The 20,608-nt window shown below is 39.3% G+C and overlaps 2 protein-coding genes across 5 annotated transcripts in view; one reads left to right on the forward strand and one right to left on the reverse strand.

Annotated features, from left to right (window-relative positions):
* Positions 1-3,053, forward strand: part of LOC109641171 (capping protein, Arp2/3 and myosin-I linker protein 3-like) — a 47,462-nt gene extending 44,409 nt beyond the window's left edge. For all 3 annotated transcript variants that reach the window (XM_069528167.1, XM_069528169.1, XM_069528168.1), the window contains exons 40-41: positions 22-135; positions 253-3,053. In XM_069528167.1, the coding sequence (XP_069384268.1) occupies positions 22-135; positions 253-824 (686 nt within the window). In that variant the 3' untranslated portion in view covers positions 825-3,053. The remainder of the gene's footprint in view (positions 1-21; positions 136-252) is intronic.
* Positions 3,054-3,771: 718 nt separating this feature from the next.
* On the reverse strand, positions 3,772-19,765 carry ric8a (RIC8 guanine nucleotide exchange factor A). 2 transcript variants are annotated; one of them, XM_069528172.1, is made up of 15 exons: positions 19,559-19,765; positions 16,566-16,613; positions 16,362-16,379; positions 13,080-13,293; positions 12,232-12,377; positions 12,056-12,136; positions 11,647-11,746; positions 11,190-11,377; positions 10,394-10,488; positions 10,157-10,307; positions 8,199-8,294; positions 7,901-8,045; positions 7,445-7,589; positions 6,274-6,393; positions 3,772-5,267 (listed from the first exon to the last, which is right to left on the reverse strand). In XM_069528172.1, the coding sequence occupies exons 1-15, from the start codon at positions 19,652-19,654 to the stop codon at positions 5,135-5,137; spliced, it is 1,776 nt and encodes a 591-aa protein (XP_069384273.1). In that variant the 5' UTR covers positions 19,655-19,765; the 3' UTR covers positions 3,772-5,134. The 2 variants fall into 2 exon arrangements, with proteins under 2 accessions (XP_069384273.1, XP_069384272.1); XM_069528171.1 differs by lacking the exon at positions 16,362-16,379 and having other exon boundaries at positions 19,559-19,763.
* Positions 19,766-20,608: the final 843 nt, after the last annotated feature.

Below are 20,608 nucleotides of genomic sequence, written 5' to 3' on the forward strand. Positions count from 1 at the left end.
CCTTTGTCTCATCTCTCTCAGAGCTGAAGGCAGTGTTACAGAGGTCACCCATCCGTTTCCGGGGAAACAGAGGGGACTTACCCACCTGCACTGAAGATCCATCCAGTGCAGAGGGAGCACAAAGAGCTCAGGAAGGTGAGATGTGTTTATCAGTCACAGTTATTTCTACTTTTCTTACTCTTTGCTTCCTTGTTTTTCTTTTTTTCAATTTAAACATGCTCTTCCAACTGTCTGTGTCTTTCATCCCCTCAGCCAGTGACTCAGGAAAAGAGTCAGCTGGAGACAAAAAGGTCCAGAAGGAGGAGCTGAAGTCACAGAAAGTTGGCGGGACGATAGCTGAAGCAAAGAGCCCCCCTCCAGGAGAGGAAGAAGCCCCAGGCTCAGGGTGCCCCTCCTCCACAGCTCAGATTCAACAAAGAGTATCAGCATCTCGACTCTTCACTCCAGCGGCAGCCCTCAACAAAGCTTCGTCCACCCAGGAGAGGGCTCCAGCACGAACCCCAACGCTGGAAAAGCCTCCTGTAACCTCCACATCCCAGAAAAAGAGCCCCAGCACAGTCCCAGCGTTGGTCCCAACTCTCGACAAACTGCTTGTGTCCCTACCACTCCAAGACAAGACCTACAGCACAACCCCAGCTGCATCTGAATCCCCAGAAAATCCCAATGTGAGTTCTGTGTCCCACAAGAAGAAGAGCCCCAGCACAGCACCAGCCACAATGGATCTGGAAAACAGCACAGAGGAGAGAAGAGAGGCGCTCTTTAAACAGCACACAATGAAGGCAGAGCCCGCAGACCAAAGAACTGAGTCCCCTCTGTCTGAATAACACACACACAGTGACTTACCTTAGGAGAAAAGACACACCTGGGAGATGGAGGGAGGAGGGGTCTGTGACATCACTGAGATCAGGAACTGGGAGGGTACATGAGTTCTGAGAGAAACCCCCTGTGGACAAAAGCTGCTGGGTCCCCACATCATTAGTGTTCTTCTGAGAACTAGGTATTATTTAGTAAACATGGTTGGTGCTTGTTTTAATGCTAGCTCACAGCTAACATCTCTGCAGCTGTTTTACTCTGACTTGAGTTAAAATTGGTCAAATCCAATGAACTACTGTTTTTTTTAGGCTTCCAGATTCACATGATTTTGGCAGCTAGGTTTTATTTTCTGGTTTGTGCTTATTTACCCCAACAGCAAATATACAGATGTTAGCTGTAGCTAGTCAGCAAGACTCACCAATTGTGCGACTGAGTGTGTTTGTGTGTGATGATCTCAATAAGGGACTTTGTTCTGTTTTTTGCTCCAGACTCATGATTTTTCATATCTTCTTACACTGATGAAATGACATGGAGTCATAAATTGTTCTATTGTACACTCTCCACAAAGAGATGACACATTTAACAACACATTTAGTTCGTGTAGTTCATCAACATGTTAGGTTTCAACACAAATACACAAAAATCACCTGCCTATATAAATGTGACCATTATGATATAATAACAGGTTTTCTAGGTTCATGAAACCTTCTTATCTTCTTTTACTTCCAGGTTTGTCTTCAATCCACAATGACATATTTTATTTTGACTTACATCCGAGTGATTAATTGACAATTGGACCTGTTAAGCTAATTTAAATTTTGTTAAACGTTGAAATCTTAATGAGTCAAAAAATATTGATTGAATGGTGTTCTCTCTCTCAATGCTCTGTTTCTTTTTTGTCATTGTCCTGATATTCAGGTTGATGCTGTTTAGGAGGTGTGATCTGATTTGTAACATGTCAAATATGTTCATTAAGCTACTTTCTATTGTTACTTAGGTCCTGCAGTGTATATCACAGTCTCTAACAACTTCCATTCTGACAGGCAGGAGATACAAATTCTGTCCTGCTGTCATACAGACATATTACTCTCTCCTGAGGTTGCTCCATTTAACACTAGATAAAAAAAACGTTTGCACTATACCATACACACACTGAGCGGCATGAATGGAATTACAGTACCAAACCCATAGTTACATTTATTTTTCATTATCTTTAAATAAACATCTATGGGATTTATGGATATAAACACACTGCTGAGGGAGATGAGCTAGAGTTACATACGAAGGAGTTCAGTTTTCAGGTACACAAACTTTGGAACTGTTGAGAGCTTTGGTGAGAGGAATTAGCCACTGTTTTTTTATGTTTTTGCCCTTATAGACGCTGCATGGTATATCGAAAATACAATCACTGCAGGACCTCAGCAGTTTACAGGAACAGTTCTCCGTTGCTTGTTTGACTTGATCAGTCATTCAGACCATCATGAATCTGATTTGAAATCCAATTTCATTATGTACTAGAGCGTCCGACTGATAAATACAAGGTTGTTAAACACCAACAGCCTGTTTTTAAGGAAATGCCCAAAGTTTCATTGTCATGGCTTTTATTTCAGTAATTTACAGCAGTATAAATAACAGTCATCACGTTTGTCATCATATCTGTTTGAGCAGGGGAAACTTCATATCAGAAGCACAGCACAAAAATTTCCTCTACACTACTTATTGAAGGCTACATTATGCCATCCAGGTTTTAGAAATATTCCAGTTTCTTTATTTGGCTTGTTAAGGTGTTTTCACATTACGCCTTAGCATCTTCAGATGAACAAATGGAACGCTCTGTCTGATTCAGTCACTGTCACACATTAGGTTCAAGTTAGGTTCACTCATTCCATTACACAACTATTAGTATGTCCATCATATCACAGGAAGGAGCATATAAGTATGATCAGATGTGGTGTAAGATTAGAATCAGTGTGTTCAGTCTATGGAAGTTTCAGGGTGGTTGTGGAGAATGGTGCGTGTTTAGTGACAGCAGACCTCAGTTCTGCTCCCGATGTTGTCAGCGACCTGAGCCTCCGTCTCATCCTGGGGTAGAGTTTATTTTCTACTGTCATGTTTATCTTTGCCTTGCACGCACAGGATATGTACAAAACTACATAAGCAAACAAAACAAAGTTATGAACAGAGTGTAAATCCATACCTATACTTATAATTATTAAAAGTTGATTGAGTTGTGTCAAAAATGTGTATTCTCTTGTTTTTGTTGTGATTCTGTTGATTAATGTTGTCTTTCATTCAGAGTTTTGTAAAGTTTGTAAAGTCCCAGAAAACTTTCCTTATGTTAAACTGGGAGACTCCAAATTGAGAAGGAAAAGGCTACAGTATGATATTTATTATTGGACCCAATGTTTGAGGGGCTCTACCTGAAATAATGAGGAAAAGTTAGGATATATCTTGTGCTGCTTTAGATTCTTACTTGACACATTTATGGACTAACCTGCTTGCATGCCAGACAATTTTACTGTATCTTTAAATCTCATATGAAATACTTTTTGCAACACTTTTTTTGCTTTTTAATTAATTTTGGGATTTACCTTTCACCTCGTTTTGTCAGTATATTTGCAGAAGATACAGTCAGCAGGGTTCCCAAGGTTGGGATCCCTTTGCATTTTCTAAAGGTTTTAATTATTAGCTTCTGTGATGTATAAGTGAAGTGTGCTCATGCTGAGTAGTGAGATAAGCCTTCTGAAGGGGAACCCAAAATGATCCCACATATCTGGGACCCCATTTTTTTGGGGACAAGCAGGGGAATCAAACCACCGTAGTTAGTGCACAACCTGTTCTAACTTCTGAGCCACAGAAGCCCTGGATCAACGTGGCAACCTGGTTTGTGTAATGCTGTATTTAACCTCTATTAAGACAGTAAACTATAAAAGCTAACATCAAAAATAAGACATGACATTTTTGTAATTTAAAGACATTTAATATATAACACAGCCTATTATTGTTGGCAGCTATACAATGACAATATAAAGGAAAGTACAACTATTATATGTGTTTCAGATTACAGACTCTTTCTTTACATAATAATATTTCATCTCCAGTCTGAAATTATAATTTATCTGTCAGCAGTTTCACATCAAGTCAAAAATAAAACATCTGAGGGGCTTTATGAAAAAGAACAGGCATCTAAAGTATCTCTTTTTGTCTGATTCCATTATCACAAACTGAGCAGCATCTCTTTGGCTTTCATACATGTTCTCCTGCTCCCATGAGAAGGTGAAATGACACATACAACTGTTTTCTGTAAATAGTTCTCTATGGAAAAGAAAACATGTTGGGGAGGTTTGTAGAATACCCTGAGTGACAGTTACTGGGTGTTTGTGGAGAGGCATGGTGCTGTTGAGCTCATTCAGCTTCAGGAGGAGGCGCAGCAGGAGTCTCAAAAGATACACTCTCATGACCTCAACAAATCAGATCCAAAGAATTGGGAAAACATGATCTCAGTGTTTTTGAAGTCAAGTAAGAAGTGTTGAATGAGCTCATAGTTGTAGGCTTTGTCTGCTGAAATAAATAACTTTGAACCATACAATCATACATCAACTCTGTGAGCATTTAAGGTTCAGGTTTTCTGTCAGGGTGTTTTTGGGGCAAGGAATGGTCAACACAATGGACTTCACAGCATACTCTATGTGTGCAGTTGACTGGGAAATATTAATGAGCAGTCAAATACACAGAGAGCTCAGGTACACTAGCATGAAGTCTTTTAATACAGTTAGAAGAGCAGGCCATGAGCAAAAATGAGCAATAAATGAGTCTTCTTGTTTGTCAGAAGCAGTCAACCCTGCTGAGTTGTATCCATTGTGTCTAATTATCAAGATAGGAACATGATTTAAAGGACCATACTGAAGCTGTTTCTGTTTCTCCACCTTCCAGTTATGAAAATGAACTGAATACAAATAAAACTCAGCCATTTACATTTTTTGTCAAAAGGATGGTTTGGTTCTTGTATTGTAGTAGCTGTAGGTATGGACATGATGTTCAAGGATGCTCCAACATCTGAGAGCTGGGATTCACTGCTTTTTCATGCAAATGAAACTCAAAGTCACATTTTTGTAAAATGGTCAGTGATATTTGTATATAGCAGAGAAGCGCATATAAAGCCAGTGATATGGTCCTTCAATCTGAATCCCATGCTGTGGTTTCACTTTGACTAAACTAATTCCAACTTTCCACCATGTGACACGTGAATATTTTCAAAAATCAAACTGCCAGGACTGACACAGGGGTTACAGCTACTTCTGTCTTTATGCTTCTGTGCTTTCTAAGCCTCATCTTCACTGCCTGGCTCTTCTGGCTGGAACACAGGATTGTGTGTCAGGTTTTGTAGATCATCTGGAGTTATCTCTCTCATTTTCCCATCCATGCTGAGCTGCATGGGCTGGATCACATTGTTCCTGCCGAGAGAAGTGTTTCAAATGAAATAATGAGGGCATGTGTAAGTATAAATTGAACTAAGTCTGCAGCCCTGAACACTGAACACTGTGGCAGTATTAATTACTGAGAAAATGGCAGGAAGTGCAACTGAATAAAAAACTGAGTGCATCCAAGTTGATACTTCTCAAACTTAATTACAAATCCTGTTCAAATGTATGTTTTTAAAGCACCTTAACATAATTGGTGGTGGTCGCTTTCCAAGAGCTTTAGCTATTCTTGTCTTTACAAGACAAGATATAATATATCATCTGAGCATAGTCAATTCATTGGGACAGACTCGATGCTTCAGTGATGGGCCAGCCATGTTTAGGCTACTTGGTGGGCATACGAACTTCAGCAGAAGCAGCTCTGTTCCAGCTGATGCTCAGCAGGATACTGATGCTCTAAACCTTATTCATCCTCACAAAGTTTCAATCTGGTTTATATCTTCTCTCAGCACGTGGAACCATATTACAGCAAATACAACAGGTCCACAGGTTAATTCATAACCTTGTTCATGTAATTATAGAAAAATCGCAGGTGTAATCACAGTGGTGTTCATGCACGGATGCTGTACTTTAAGAAACATATTTTCAATATAGTCTATTTGTTCCATCCATCCATCCCATTATCCTTTGAGGGTCACAGGGGGGAAGATGAAGCTAATCCCAGCTGAAATTGGGCGAGAGGCAAGGTACACCCTGGACAGATCAGCAGCCCATCACAGGACTAACATACTTAGACTAACATATGCTGCCCTAGTCAATTTGTCTGAAGTTACATATAAAACCAAATACACTTAACTTCAACTTAATCATTTAACATTTTAGTGACTTTGTACAGGGGACCACTCAGAATACTGAATGTAACTATTGTAAGACTTTCTATCTAGAGTGGAATGTAATCCATTCTAACTGAAAAGTGTATGTGTGTGTGTGTGTGTGTGTGTGTGTTTGTGTGTGTGTGTGTGTTCTAACTCGTATTGACCTTGACAGTTTGTCAAACATCCGGACCAGCTTCATAGCTTCATATTCTTTCTGCTCCTCTGTCATTCCCTCCATGGGATTAGGCTGCTCCTCTTCCACAACTCCTGTTATTGGGTTTATACTGGAGACAAAAAAGAGACAGGCAGAAAAAATTAAAAGAATAGAAAATTGCAATGGTTATTAAAATCTCAAGTTTCATACTTAATTGTTGACATTGGAAACAACATGACAAAAACAATATCACCTTAATGTCCATTAAGTAGCTGATTTGAGAAACTACTAAGCCAACAAGTGTTTTCTTTTGAATCATTTAGTGTTGGAATCGCTCTGAGCCCAGCTGTGCTGTCACTGCAAACTGAGGCCAAGCAACCAAAATCAGTATCAGGGTGGTCTGGATCACGACTGCTGCTCCCATAGAGTCAGTAGAGATGATTCAGACTTCTAATCAGAAGTCTCTCAGTCGAGGTGTTCCATGCTTGTTCATTTGGGAGGGGATAGGTTGGAGGGGTCATACTGTAAATTCCATCTGCTCTATTTTTATGCTCTGAGCTCTTAGTGTAAAGCTCATGGTGCAAGTACATTTCACATAACACTTATGTTAGTTTAACTGTGCCATGCTTCAAAAAAGTTGCACATAGTCACTTAATTAATCATGGGGGTGTTTGTGTTTAACATGTTATTAACCAATCCGAGTGACATCTACAATTCACTGTAAAATCTAGTTGAGCCTGTACCTGAGTGCATAGATATTATAATAGTGGATTGGCCAAGTAGAACGAGAGAACAGAGAATGAGTGTATGTGGGTTGTGTGAATCTTAAAATAAAAATGAACTGTGCCACTGACTTCAGACAGGGTTTTGATGAAACACTTTTCACTGCAGAAAGCAATGCATTAACGATACACATGACCACAGCTCACTTTAAGACCAACACACTCATGGGTGCTCAGATGGATGCAAGTGCATTTTCTTTTTAAACAATGTAGGTGCTGGAGAGAGACATGGCTTTAGTCTGCACATAGCAAAGACAGTTGTGTAAGACAGATAACTCAATGTTTACACTAAATGTCAAGTTTACTACTTAAAACCAGCAAATGTATTTTGGAAACGCTACAAGGAAACACACTACATCAGGCACTGAGCTAAGTAGACAGTGTAGAAGTGGCACTGACTGAGCCTTGGCCTCTTTGTACTCCTCTGTCTCAGAGTCCTCATCTTCAGAGTAGATCCCAGAGTCTCTGCCCCCCCTCAACAGTCCTCTGGCAGCCAGCAGACCAGCAGCATTACCGTATCCAGTATACTTAATGAACCTTGACACTGAATAAAAAAACAAGTGACTGTTAATACAGCAGAATTAAAAGACATCCATGTCAACAAAAGCAGTTCATTGATAAAGACACTGTCCATATTAAATCCAAATCTTGAGTCGATGTGGGGTAATTTCTACATTAGTACATAACATAACTCATAACAGAGGTGATAGTAATAGGGTCATATTACATAGTTGTTCAACTGCAGAGTTGATGGGTCCACATAGTCCATGTCACAGTGAGCGATGGGCTTAGAGTCACTCATACAGAGAGTGACATGAATCAGTGAAACAAACCATCAAAAAGTTTTTTCCTCACCACTTTCTTTGCAGAGCACAAATAGGAATTCAGCCGCACAGTCCTTAACATCGGTGTCAATGTGTGTCATTATACGAACTAGTTTGTTCCTCAAAGCACAGCCCACCTCTGGTCTGTTTTTTACATCACGCAGTGGAGGTAGCACCTAACACACACACACACACACACACACACACACACACACACACACACACACACACACACACACACACACACACACACGAGCCATCAAAACACCAACAGTGCTCATAATTACTGTCTTCATTGTGGATTTTATTTGCCTCAGCCTCGTACTGACCTTTGACCTGAGGAACTTCCTGGTCTCTCTATGGATGCGTCCGCTCTCAGTCAGCAAGTTCAGTGATGGGAGAAGGGTCTCTCTCAGCTTATGGCCCTGATTAAATAAAAGGCAAACATTTTTGTAGAATAAATACAACCAATCATCTGGACTACAGAAACAAACTAGGAGGACGCTCAGAGAGCATATACTTCCACCAATGCTAGTGTCCAAACTTTGCCATTTAAAAGAATGGGGAAAAAAATTCCTGGCCAGTTTATCAGGATCTGTTACAAAACTGAATGGGTGAATTGCCCCCAACAGAATTGAATGGAAATCAGTTCAGTAGACAAACAGACAAACAAATGGTGGAGAGAATAATCGCTTGATGCACAAGAGAACTGTGTGTGCACAGCTGGTAAGTTGGCCTGCAAACTGTGATGATGAAGTATGGGTACCACCTGTTGGATACACTAACTAACTAACTAACTAAATAATATTTCTGAGCTCTATACCTCTAACCAATCAGACGTGGCCAAAGTCAGGGATCAGAACTCACAGCTGTCAATACATGAAGGTGCTTCTGCTCTACAACTCCTCCCACACTGAGACTTCAAGCTACAATTAGCTGGAATACGTCACTGAAGCTGCTGATTCCTGTGTTAACAAAGAGAGCTAACATGACGAGGGTGGGAAGTGAAAGTTATTTTAGACATTAGGTATTATTTTAACCACATGTACTGTATTTCACAATCATATATAGATCCTCTTTCTCCGGTGTTGGGGCCAACCTGTCGGAAATTCCAGTAAGGGGCCTCTGTGTCAAAAACGTGATGCAAGTTATTTGTGCTGGACTGACCATGTGTCCATACATTGACCCCCTTTTTATAAACCAATCAATGGACCAGGCAACAGCCTGCATGTGTGTGATCAGAGACATAGATCCATTGGTTTGAAGTTCTTGGCTTCCAGAAATGCTATTTAAGAAATATGTAACTTTTATTCTAGGGGATGTTTGACTTACTTAACTGTGGTAAGATTCTCTCCATATATTGTATACAATATATTCTACTTTAAACCTTCTTGCTTATTTATGTCTGCATATATTGAGCAGTTCAGATACATTTCCCAGACATAACCCTAAGCTGTAAATAAAGACAACATGACAGATCTAAAATGTGAAGCCAATTCATCTCTATTAAACACTAATGGCTGGTTGCAGTATAAGTCATAAACCTCGCCTCCTCCACATTAAAAGATGGGACATTTGAGAAGTCAAAATACATCAAATACATTTTTCTCAAAGTTGGATTCTATCTTTGAAATAGTTCTTATCACACTGACGTATTTCAAGTTTCCATGTTTCTGATGAGTTTTGTTCACATTAGATATTTGATAATATGTGGAGCTTGTGTATTATCACACAATCACTACAGCGCAGACTCTAGCTCCAAATGTCATTAAAAGCACAATATGGAGATGTATCTTTTTATGCAGTCATAGATACATTAAATACGTAATATCACACAATGCTAAAATTTGTAATTTTAATTTTATAGATTTATTTTAACAAGGAAAATCTAATTGGTTTCTTCCCACCACTGTCTGTAAGGAACATGGTCCATTAGATCTTTCTGTTATCAGTAATGATTTAAATTACTGTCAGCTTCATTTGTAGTAGTCAAACATATCCTTGACTTTTACACATTTTCACTGAGTTGTAACTTGTAGCAACTAGTTGGCATCGTATTCTAAACATGGACACATCAGTTAACACACAGCTCTTCCTACTGACAGAGTGCCAGTCAGTGTTCAATAGTTTGTTTCCTTTTACCCTGAAAAAAATAAGCAACTTTTAACCAGGCAGGTAACAACCAATATTACATTATATTATAGTAGCATATTTAAAATATTACCTAATTGAATTAATGTCTGTTTTGATTATTATAGTGCACAAGATACAAAGAGTCTTGACTTACCCGGTCAAGTCTTTTCTCCATGAATTCCAGCAGCATGTTGACAGCATCCATGTTGACTCCCATATACTCAACGGAGCCCTGTTGCACCTTTGGCATCAACAGCACATCCAGACAGGGCAGAGGGAGGTTACCTAACAGGTTAACAGTGTGGCTGGGGAAAAGAAGGATGGAGGGCAATGACTGTATGATTCAATGCACAGAGTGACTAAGACAACAGATGTAAAGTTTGTGTTCTACCTGTGGAACTCCTCAGTCCGCTCCTCTCCATCAGCATGGCTCATTAGACAGTGTCTCAGTATGGCTCCCAAATGTCTGTACTCTGCCGTCTCCTCCTTTACACACACACACACACACACACACACACACACACACACACACACACACACACACACACACGCATTACAGTTACACATGTCTTGTTCATGATGTGAAGTGGAAGTTTTTCACTATAAATGTGCATCTTTACAGTGTATTTGTGTTTAACAGACAGAGGTAACTGACTGATCTTATGTTGTCCAGTTCCATTGAAAACAAAAATAATTCTTGCACTGAGGAACATGTCTACAGCTATACGAAATGCAATGTCTCCTGAGAATTAATCAAATTCTTCTGTCTGTGATGATCCCAGACCCTTGCTCTCACAGCACTAACAGGTCTGTGTTTTCATGCAGTTTTCTACTTGATGGATTGGTTGGATGGATGGTTGGCACTCATGTCCCCCTCAGCATGAGTTGTAGGTGGCATAGGTGTTCCTTTGACTGTCCTTCGAGTGCCATCATGTCAAAGTTACACTTTGTTGCCAAATACTTAAAAATAGTTATTACACAACAAGCCTGGGAAAAAAGACAGATCTTTATGGGTTCATGCACATAAACAAAAATGGCTGCAGTCTTTCTGAAATAAGTAGTTCTATGAACATAAAGTAAGTTATCTATTATACCCAATGACTATATAATATTCAGAATTGTTGGTAGTATATTTATAACAACATGACAAAGACTATGTAATAAAACCATGTATTTTTCTTCAATACCTCATCAACCTTACGTCTTGCTGTGTCAAACGTGATGTTGAATAGTATTTTCAGAATTTCCATGGCTAGTTCTATTTGTTGCCGGCTCAGAGGGGGTAGTTCTTCAGGTGGGATGTTCTCTAACCCTGCTCTGGCCGTCTCCAATGTGTCTGGCCAACACAGGCCCAGTGTCACATCCAACTGGTTGCCTAGAACACACAGGAGGAGAAGCTGCAAACTTATTCTCTTTGTCAATATAAAAACTTGTCAATATATGTGCAATGATTTTTCATTTGTCTTGCTATTGCTTTATAAAAATCCTAGGTATTACAGACGTTGGGGACCTGCAAGGTGAGTTACATTGCACCATTGATTACCTTGAAGACTGGTAACCTAGAGATAATGATGGTCACTAGGTCAGTAGTTACAGAGGGAAGATGTGTCCACGTAATATTGGTTACACATAAAAATCAGTTACCTAGCAGACTGATCCCATGAAGCTCCTGTGCTAGCTGTGCCCTTACGTCCACCCTGAGGGCAGTCAGCAGAAAGGTGAGGCGCAAGTCAAAGAACCGCACCTGGACAGAGAGAGCAGACACATGGGCACAATCTCACTGTCTGTCTTCAGAGAGGGAAGGATACTGAACCTCAGTGCTTGTTTGGTACCAGCTGGAGGGTATCTAGTGCACAGAGTATCATAAATGTAGTATTCTGTGTAGTGTGACAGATATTTTTCATAAACAGCAGTGAAGCTTCAAACAACCTGGCAGTTCATGCAGAGACTCACAAAACCATAGAATTAGTGCACTATTATTAAGACCTCTTGTCTTGAGGGCTACAGTTGTCAACAGTCACCATGAAAACATCTAGGTAACTGACATCCATACCTCGTGGTTCCAGGTGGGATCATGACACTGCTTCAGCCTCTCCGACACGCCCTTTATCAGCTGCAGATCAGCTGCAATTACCTGCCAATCACGCATCCAAGTACATGCTTTAGGTTGTCACCGACACAATCTGAAGTTTTCATGTAAATGTGCAAAGAGAAATGCAGCACACTGACCTGTCCCGTCTCGTTGTGTAGCAGGATGTTACATATGGACTTGAGAGCCTCGACAATCACTTCCTGGTCAGGACTCTCTGACGGAGGGGAGCCTCCCTTTATCAACTCACTCGATACTTCCTCTGCATCTTCCTCCTCACCCTCGACTAGAAAAAATGAATGGCAAAGTCCAGTAGCGTAGCAGAGACATCCTGTATTTAGACTTTGTTAAGCTGAAATGTTCATATGAAGATTTGAAGAACAGATGATAAACTAAGCTTGTGGAAGAGTCAGTACTTAATGTTCTGTTTCATCTTATCGATTTTTTTGGTTTAGTAATTCCAGAACAAATTTATAGAGTAGGGGCTACTGTCCTGCACATAAATCACACTCTGGGTCCTGTGTTATACCTTCTACACAAACTAGAGGGAGCTGTGAACAACACAGGCAGGATCAGAGCCCAATGTACAATTCCATTAGTTATGTGCAAAGAAATCTGTTCAAAGAAAGAGTTGAAGCTTAAAAAAACCTTTTTCCTTCTATGATGAGTCAAAATGTTTGCTGGGAGTAGTCTGTTGCAAATAAAGGAGACTGAATGTATTTTTGACCTTGAGATAATGCATATTGTGATTTGACACAAATAAGACAAAAAAGGTTTATTTAAGAAATTAATTAATTTGAATGATATAATTGATCAAAGGATTGTAGGTTGTATTAGTAAGATGATACAAAAACAAAAAGGATTGATGTATTACTGTTATTTAGTTTTTTGGAAATATTGGAAGTTTAGTAAGCAAGGAGAAACAATACAATAGCTACACCACAACAGAAATCTTTCAAAAAAAGATGTGGTTGACAGCAGGGCTTACCTTGGCCCTCATTCAGTTTGCAGTGGCCATGTGTGGCAGTGCTGGCCACAGCGATGCCAGCGTAGCGGGCAAGAGTAGACATGGCAGAGCGATTGATGAAGGGGTCCAGGCAGTCTTTGTCTCTGGTCAGGATGCGAAGCGTTTCTAGACATGCCAGCTGACAAGACGGCTGCAACTCCCTACTGAGGAAACAGAGCACCAACTCCCCCAGATGCTGGGACACACAACAAATACATCAAGTCAGACGTGTATTCATGGAAGCACAGAATGGCCATAAAGGTCATTAAACATAGCAGTTTCACTCATACAATGCAATGAATGCTGTACTGAAGCTGCTGCTTGTCTCAATATTTTACACAAAGTATATTGAGTATTTTCCACGGCTGAGATGCCCAACAAGTAGCACAAGTAGTCATGACTCTACCATTAAAGGAAATTCAAAAGTTTAAAGTCTTATGTCTCTTGGCTAATGAGGTGAGTGGCAGATAATCCTGGCTCTGATAAATGCGTCTGCTAAGCTCATCTTGCTAATATCTTCCTACAGTCTATGTGCAGGTGTATGCTCCGTGTGTGCACGTTTGTTGGATAAAGAAAGCACGCAATGACACATAAGCTGCTGTTGACCTATGTCAAACCCTGAACTCTGAACTAACTTACTTTTCTTTTTTCCTATGGACCACAGTCTTAATCATATGCTCTCTATAGCCAAACTGAACAACAACAACAAGGTTACATTTTTGAAGCTGTTGCTTTGCTGCTGTGTCAGAGACCGGATGAGTCGCTTCCTTATTTGTGGTTTGTATTTATATAGCACTTTTCCTAGTCTTGATGACCACTCAAGGCGCTTTACAGTTTTTCGCCATTCACCAATTCACACACACATTCCTACAGTGCATCTATGGGCAGCACTTTTCTATGGAAGGGCAGTTTTCTATCCCCTCAGCCACAGAGGAATTAGACTCAAAACAGTAAATGTTTGTATGTGTGTTAAATAACCAAGCAATTTGAACCCAGGTAAAACTTTATGAAGTTTATTTTACAAATGGACACATCACGACCTGAATAAATATGAATGTGTGTGTTTACTATTATTTTTAGATTAACTTCAACTTCATCGATCTGATCATTTGTTGCTTTTGTTGTCTTATTTTATTTTATTTTATTTTATTCTATTTTATTTTATTCAATTTCTTATATATTGTTGTTTTTTATATTGTTGTTTTATGTACATAAGTAGTGCACCAATGACACCAAGGCAATTTCCTGTATGTGCAAACATACCTGGCAAATAAAAGAATTCTGATTCTGATTCTGATTCTCCTCCAGTAGAGTTTTGTTTTGCTGTAGAACCCCATGAACCCCTGCACTGACTGTTTTCCCTGAAGCTGCTTGCTAAATCTACCACTTAGCAAGTAGATTTAAACCATATGTAAGCTATAGTCTGTTGTTGGTACATGTATTTCTTCAAAAGGAGAGTTTGTCCATCGAGAAAGTCTTTCTTTTCCCCCTTAAAATTAAACACAAAGTCAACAGAAGCTCATAAACACAGATAAAATAAATGTCACAAAAGTTATTTGTTAAAACATGAAGCCTTTCCAGAGCAAAAACGGTTCAATCTGTGATGTTGAAAAATACTAACATCTGTGTGTAAATCTGTTTTACATGTATGCATGTGTATATCTGTTTGCATGTTTTCAAATTGCTTGGTATTTGTGTTTTTGGATTGGAACACATTTGCAAGTACCCCAAATTATGTACAAAATGTACATTATTTTTCATTTGTAGATTGTGTAACACACATTTGTGGCCATTTTGAGTGTCATTTTTCTCCATAGGTACTTGGCAATTTCACAACTAAGTAGATTCATTGTTTAGTGCTCTAAACTACCAGTTAATCACCTTAATCAGTTCAGTGGTCAATTTTCATCAGAACAGAATGGATACTGAGTGGGATAGATTAGTATAAGGATGTGAATGATATTCAACCACTCATATTTGTGCTAATAGATATGATCTGTTATCTTCTAGTCTGCTGTTGTGAGAGATTCCATAATGTGCTTTTATTCTGGTTTGATAATTTATATTAATCATTGACCTTCTGAACTGATTAAGAGCAAAGCAAACTGATCTGATGTGTACATCTACTGACTAACACCCACAGTTGGATTTAGTTTGATAATGTCAATATTAAAAGGAAAATGTTACACCCTCTTGGGAACATAAATGTACTTCAACCATTCTGTTTATTAAGGACCATGTCCTCATCAATTTTGAGGGAGTCATGAGGCAGTATTTTTGGTTAGTCCTCTGCATGTGTGCTTTTCTTAACCACCCTCTTTGTGTTGAGATGGAGGTCTGGCTCCAATAGTTCCCTTCTTTCACTGACACCTCCATGTCTTTCTATACACCTCCATTTAGTTGCTGGTTATAGTATTAGGTCGACATGTATAGTCATTGTGTACCACTCAGTGGTTAGGTTGAACTGAGGGTATGAACCATCATTTTTTATTGATTGTGACTGAATCAGATTTTAGTTGTGGAACCACCCTCACTGAGAGTCACTCTGCCACTGGAGAGCTTTGATCCCAAAAAATTCCTGTAAGACCACAAAATCGAAACATGGAACACTAACCATAGAAACCATTCATATTGCCCTAGTTTTCAAGGGAACTTTCAGTTCAGTTTTACAGCTTACAGTTCAAACTGGCACCAAAACCTTTGGATGCTTTAAGTTTCAATCTCACGCATGTCTGGTGGAACAACTTCACTCTTATTTCAGTCTTATCAGGCCACGTTACCGCTCACGTGTTAGGCATGGTTATGCTGTCCAAATGGATGGTTTTGATAAAGTTGCAGTGAAAAGCATCAGCATCCTAGTCGTGAGAGAATATGGTGTGTCACTGTGGCTGGGCTGACACTCATAATTTGATACCTTTAAACTAAAGTGAAATGAAAAAAGTCAAATACATTGATATTATTCCCATTAGCAGCCAACTCTACAACTGACAGAAGGTTATCTGGGTATGTCAGATGTCAGCTGTATTGGTTCATTGGTCCATTAGGTTCTTAAATGTCAAATGATGCCAGTGCTATCTGACTTCACCAATTTAATAAATAGTATATGTATATGTGTGTTAGCTGTCAGTAAAGTTACATTACACTGCAGAGCCTCAGAAATAACCTGAAACAAATACACAAGTTTCTCTGTCACCTTGTTTGAACACCACTCTCTCTCTCTTTGAAAGTAGAAGCATAAACATGTTAGTTATTCCATATTCATACCTTCTGTAAAACCCCTTCCTAAAGCACCAGGAATGCACACACAAGGAGAGACAGATGACACAGAGGAGGAGAGAGCAAGATTAAATAACCATGTGTTCTTTTACTGGTGCCATCAAGTTAGACATTTTATAACACATTGTACTGACTTCAAAGCTCTTAAGAGTTTATGCAAGTTACCAACATCAAGTAGGTGTACAGGCATACCTCTCTTTCGTGCTCCTTTTCCCTGCTGAATGTAAAGCACTGGTTCATCTGAAGAGAAGCCACAAAGAAAAGTCAGAGGTAGAGGATGAGTCAGAGGAGGAAGAGACAAGAGAAAGAGAAGAGTTCAGAAGAGCAAGAGAGGGAAAGGCAGGGGGAGAAAAACAAAACATAAACATGTATTATTCACATGTACTATCCAATCAACAGTCAGCATTAGTGTCCTTTAACCATGTCCACCATCCAACTCTGATATTCAGTCACTGAAAATTGGCTTCTTGGATCTCCACTGAAATGTTTACCAAGGAATTTTCAAACTAATGTTTTTTTTTAAAATAAAGCAGCAGCATTAAGCAGTTCTAAAACTACATCTTTTTTTGGTTTTTTTTTGGTGATTGCTGTTGTTCAGCTTTTACAGTATTAATGACCTCTCAAAACTCTTTAAAGTGTAGTTTTGCCATTCACACACACATTAAGTACATACTTAGATGCACATACAGTGCATCTAAGTCAGTCACACTCTGCCAGCACAGCCATCAGGGGCAATTTAGGGTTCAGTGTCAGGCCGAGGGACAATTCGACCCACTGACCTTATGGTTAGAGGATGATTTGATCTACGTCCTGAGTGACAGCTGCCCTAAGGGGAGCAGTAGGGGTAGTATGTAGTTTAAAGCTTTTCTATCTCTTACAATTAATGAGGTATTATGATGAATGGTTTGTATTTAAATAACGTTTTCCTAGTCTTGATGACCACTCAAAGCACTTTACAGTACAGTTTATTGCCATTAACCAATTCACACACACATTCATACAGTGCATCTGTAGGAAGCACTTTTTCCATGAGGGATTTGGGGTTCAGTCTCTTGCCCCAGGACACTTCAACATGCAGATGGGGAAGACTATGATCAAACTGCCAACCTTCTGGTTAGAGGACGACCGCTCTACCCCCTCAGCCTCAGGTGCATGCTAGCATTTTGAGTGGTGTTTGTGAGAAGTAAATATCTGCAAAATGCTCCACTATGTTAGACTCGCTTTGTCTGTCTGCTGTTTGGTGCTGAGCAAATAGTTGTAGGTGTGTTTATCTGAGCTTTTTCAGCTGATGCATTTTTCTCAAGCTGCAAAACCTCAACAATGACATAAAAGAGACTATAAAAACTTTTAGAACAGAGGGCAACTGAAGACGAGAGAAATTTCTTTGACTTGATCCACTGTTGATGTAAGGCAGGGGAAGGGGAATCTTTTTCCAATCAACAGGCCATTTCAATGTTTTTAATTATTCAAGGGCCCTTTCAGTGAAACTGAGATTCAATCTGACACATACACAACAACATTTTATATACGCCTTCTGATGTAAGGACTGTTTCTGAAAAGTTGGGAAAAGGTTTTTAACATTTATGCTAAAACCGGAAGGTCAGGGTTCAATCCCAGTCTTCCCAATCTGCATGCCAAAATGCCCTTGGGCAAAAACACTGTGTAGATGTGTGTGTGTGAATGGGCTTTAAGAGGTCATCAAGACTAGAAAAGTCCTCTATAAATACAGACCTTCTACCATTTAAAGAAATCCTTAAAGATAAAACCAAATGAAATAAATAAATAAAATTAACCAGTGCAGGCAAACAGCAGAGCATAGTGAGGAAAGGATATGGCAGATTGTGCACCTCTCCTGTAACACTAAGCTCCTCTTTGGTAGAGTAGGATTTGACTGGGCCGTAGAAGTCTCTATTTGTGCATCAGAGAACATAATCCTATTGCCTTTGAGATCAACTCCCACACAGCTAAAAGCTCTGCCACAGAGAGAGCCATGTAGCACTGTTCACTTGGGGTTAGCAAACAGCATTTTGTGAAGCTGGAGGGCATTAGACTCTTGGGAAGCAGTTGCTATTTAGCAGACATAGTGAAGTTAATCAGATGCACATTAATCGAACCAACCAATTCGTTTTCATCCTCAGAGTCTTTTGTCTTGAAAAACACAAAAACACCATATAAAGCCTTGTCCTCGTTCCTGCCCCTGATGCTAGGCAGGACCAGGACAGTTGGTGAGAGTCACAGATGTCGTTATTCTGTCAGTGACATTCTTAATTCTGAATGTTTTATGTGTTTTATTTGTTGTGGTGATTGTAACTATGGCCCATGATAAACCTTTACTAATTTTTAATAGTTTAAATAGTTTATTTTTTATTGATGTGAATCCCTTGGTGACTTTTTCTCTGTGAAAGGTATTATACAACTACTCTTCACTACTTTTTTTTCTTGACACTCACCATGATGCTTGTCAGTGGTGACACACAACACGATGTGTGTGTCTTTCACTCTGCCTTTGAATGGATGGTTATGACGTGGGAAGTCCTGTGCACAGTGTGTTTGGTGTTCAGGTGGTTGTGAGAATGCTGCTGGTTAATGGCCACATTAACACTGATGTTACTGTTTTATGCTATTTTTTTCATTTATCTCAATAAAAAATAAATAGCTGTCATGGTAAATTTCGTATTTCTAACTTTCTTTTTTGTTTTATGAATAGTTTTGTATATAATCAATTCATAGGCAGGTGATCCCCCTCCACCTATACTCTCAAAATCCTTCAATGAAATCTATTGCTGTTGGGAATGTACCTAAAATATAGTGTTCACATGTTTTCTGTTACTCCCCAACACTCTATGCCAATGCATCATTTGCAAGTTGCCAAAACCATATTAAAGCAGCTTCAAAACTGATTTCTGTAGGCAACAGGAAATATGAAGCTTCATCTTGAAATAAATACATCCAAATTAAGTTGAGCAAAGGTGATACAATGAACACTTTAGGATTTCAAGCAATAATAATAATGAGGATAATGTGAGCATCATGACCTTAACTGAACATGTCTTCTTTTAGCTAAACCCATAAAGCGTGGACAGAAGCTGTTTACGTAAAACCGACAACATGTACATCACATTAATGCAAACATTTATGATTGACTTGATGTTTGGATGCAGAGATTCAGCTGGGCTCGTGTTTACCTCCGTGTTGTAGCTCTGTAGAGCAGTAAGAGCTGTGTCCTGCTCTCCCGTTTCCATCTGCTCTATGATGGCACTTAAATCCATTTTCATCGCCATAGAGCTGAGGCTTCCTCCTGGATTCACGCTCAGAGCACAAGTGCGTGTGTTTGTCTCAGTGTGTGTGTACAAGATGACTGCATGATGCCTGGATCCCTGCCATAGAGAGGGGGGAGGGGGGAGAGAGTGTGTGAGAGAGAGAGAGAGAGAGAGAGAGAGAGAGAGGTGGGTTGGTGGGTGGGGGGGGGGGATTAACCTTGGATTTGTTCAAAGCTAAATGCTGCGTTCAAGAATCCCGGAGAGTGACGGACAAAACACATCTTCTATACTAATAATATTAGTATTTAATAATGTGTTATTATTTGCATAATATCCACACTTCCCCTCCTTTAGATTTAAGAGGAAAATGTACTTTCTCCTCCAAATTTAACAGCTTTATTTTTTCAGATTTTTTTACATGGGTATTGTTCGACAATTAATTATAAAATTCAGTTATAATAAATAGTGGTGTGCTTAATGTATTACAGATATGATAAAAAAAAAAGGGGTCAGGACACAATGACATCACAAACACGACAACCTGCTTCGTACTACAGGCCCCACAGGTCTGATGAGATAGCAACAAAAGCTCTTCTGATGGAACTTGTGAAAGCGTGAGCTGCCCGTTTCCACAGTCCTTATTCTTTAAAGTCACAAAGTCACAATATGGTGAAACCATATCAAGAATTGCATCATATAAATGTTCTTTGTTTAAATATCCCCTTATGATCCATACATTTAAACTTAAAATTTGCACAAGGTATACAAGTGTTATGTGAAATGTTGTGTTTAAACCTCTTTATATACAGTCTATGGTTTAAACTATACACAAAAGTGCTGATTTTCAGTAAATATTAATCACAGTTTTACATAGGGGATAAAAAAGAAGAATTTATCCAAATAAGATTTTAAAAATGTAATGTACTGGTTGACTTTGCTCGATAGACTAAACCGAAGGGGTAAACCATCTCAAGA

This window comes from Paralichthys olivaceus, chromosome 7, assembly GCF_024713975.1.
Source record: "Paralichthys olivaceus isolate ysfri-2021 chromosome 7, ASM2471397v2, whole genome shotgun sequence".
NCBI classification, from domain to species: Eukaryota; Metazoa; Chordata; class Actinopteri; order Pleuronectiformes; family Paralichthyidae; genus Paralichthys; species Paralichthys olivaceus.

Excerpts from the sequence above, each read along its gene's own strand:
- ric8a (XM_069528172.1), bottom strand. The coding sequence starts at position 19,654 with ATGGCGATGAAAATGGATTTAAGTGCCATCATAGAGCAGATGGAAACG. Across the intron at positions 10,489-11,189 it reads CAAGACGTAAGGTTGATGAG|GAGGAGACGGCAGAGTACAG; the intron begins GTATTGAAGAAA and ends GTGTGTGTAAAG. Across the intron at positions 10,308-10,393 it reads CGGACTGAGGAGTTCCACAG|CCACACTGTTAACCTGTTAG; the intron begins GTAGAACACAAA and ends TCTTTTCCCCAG.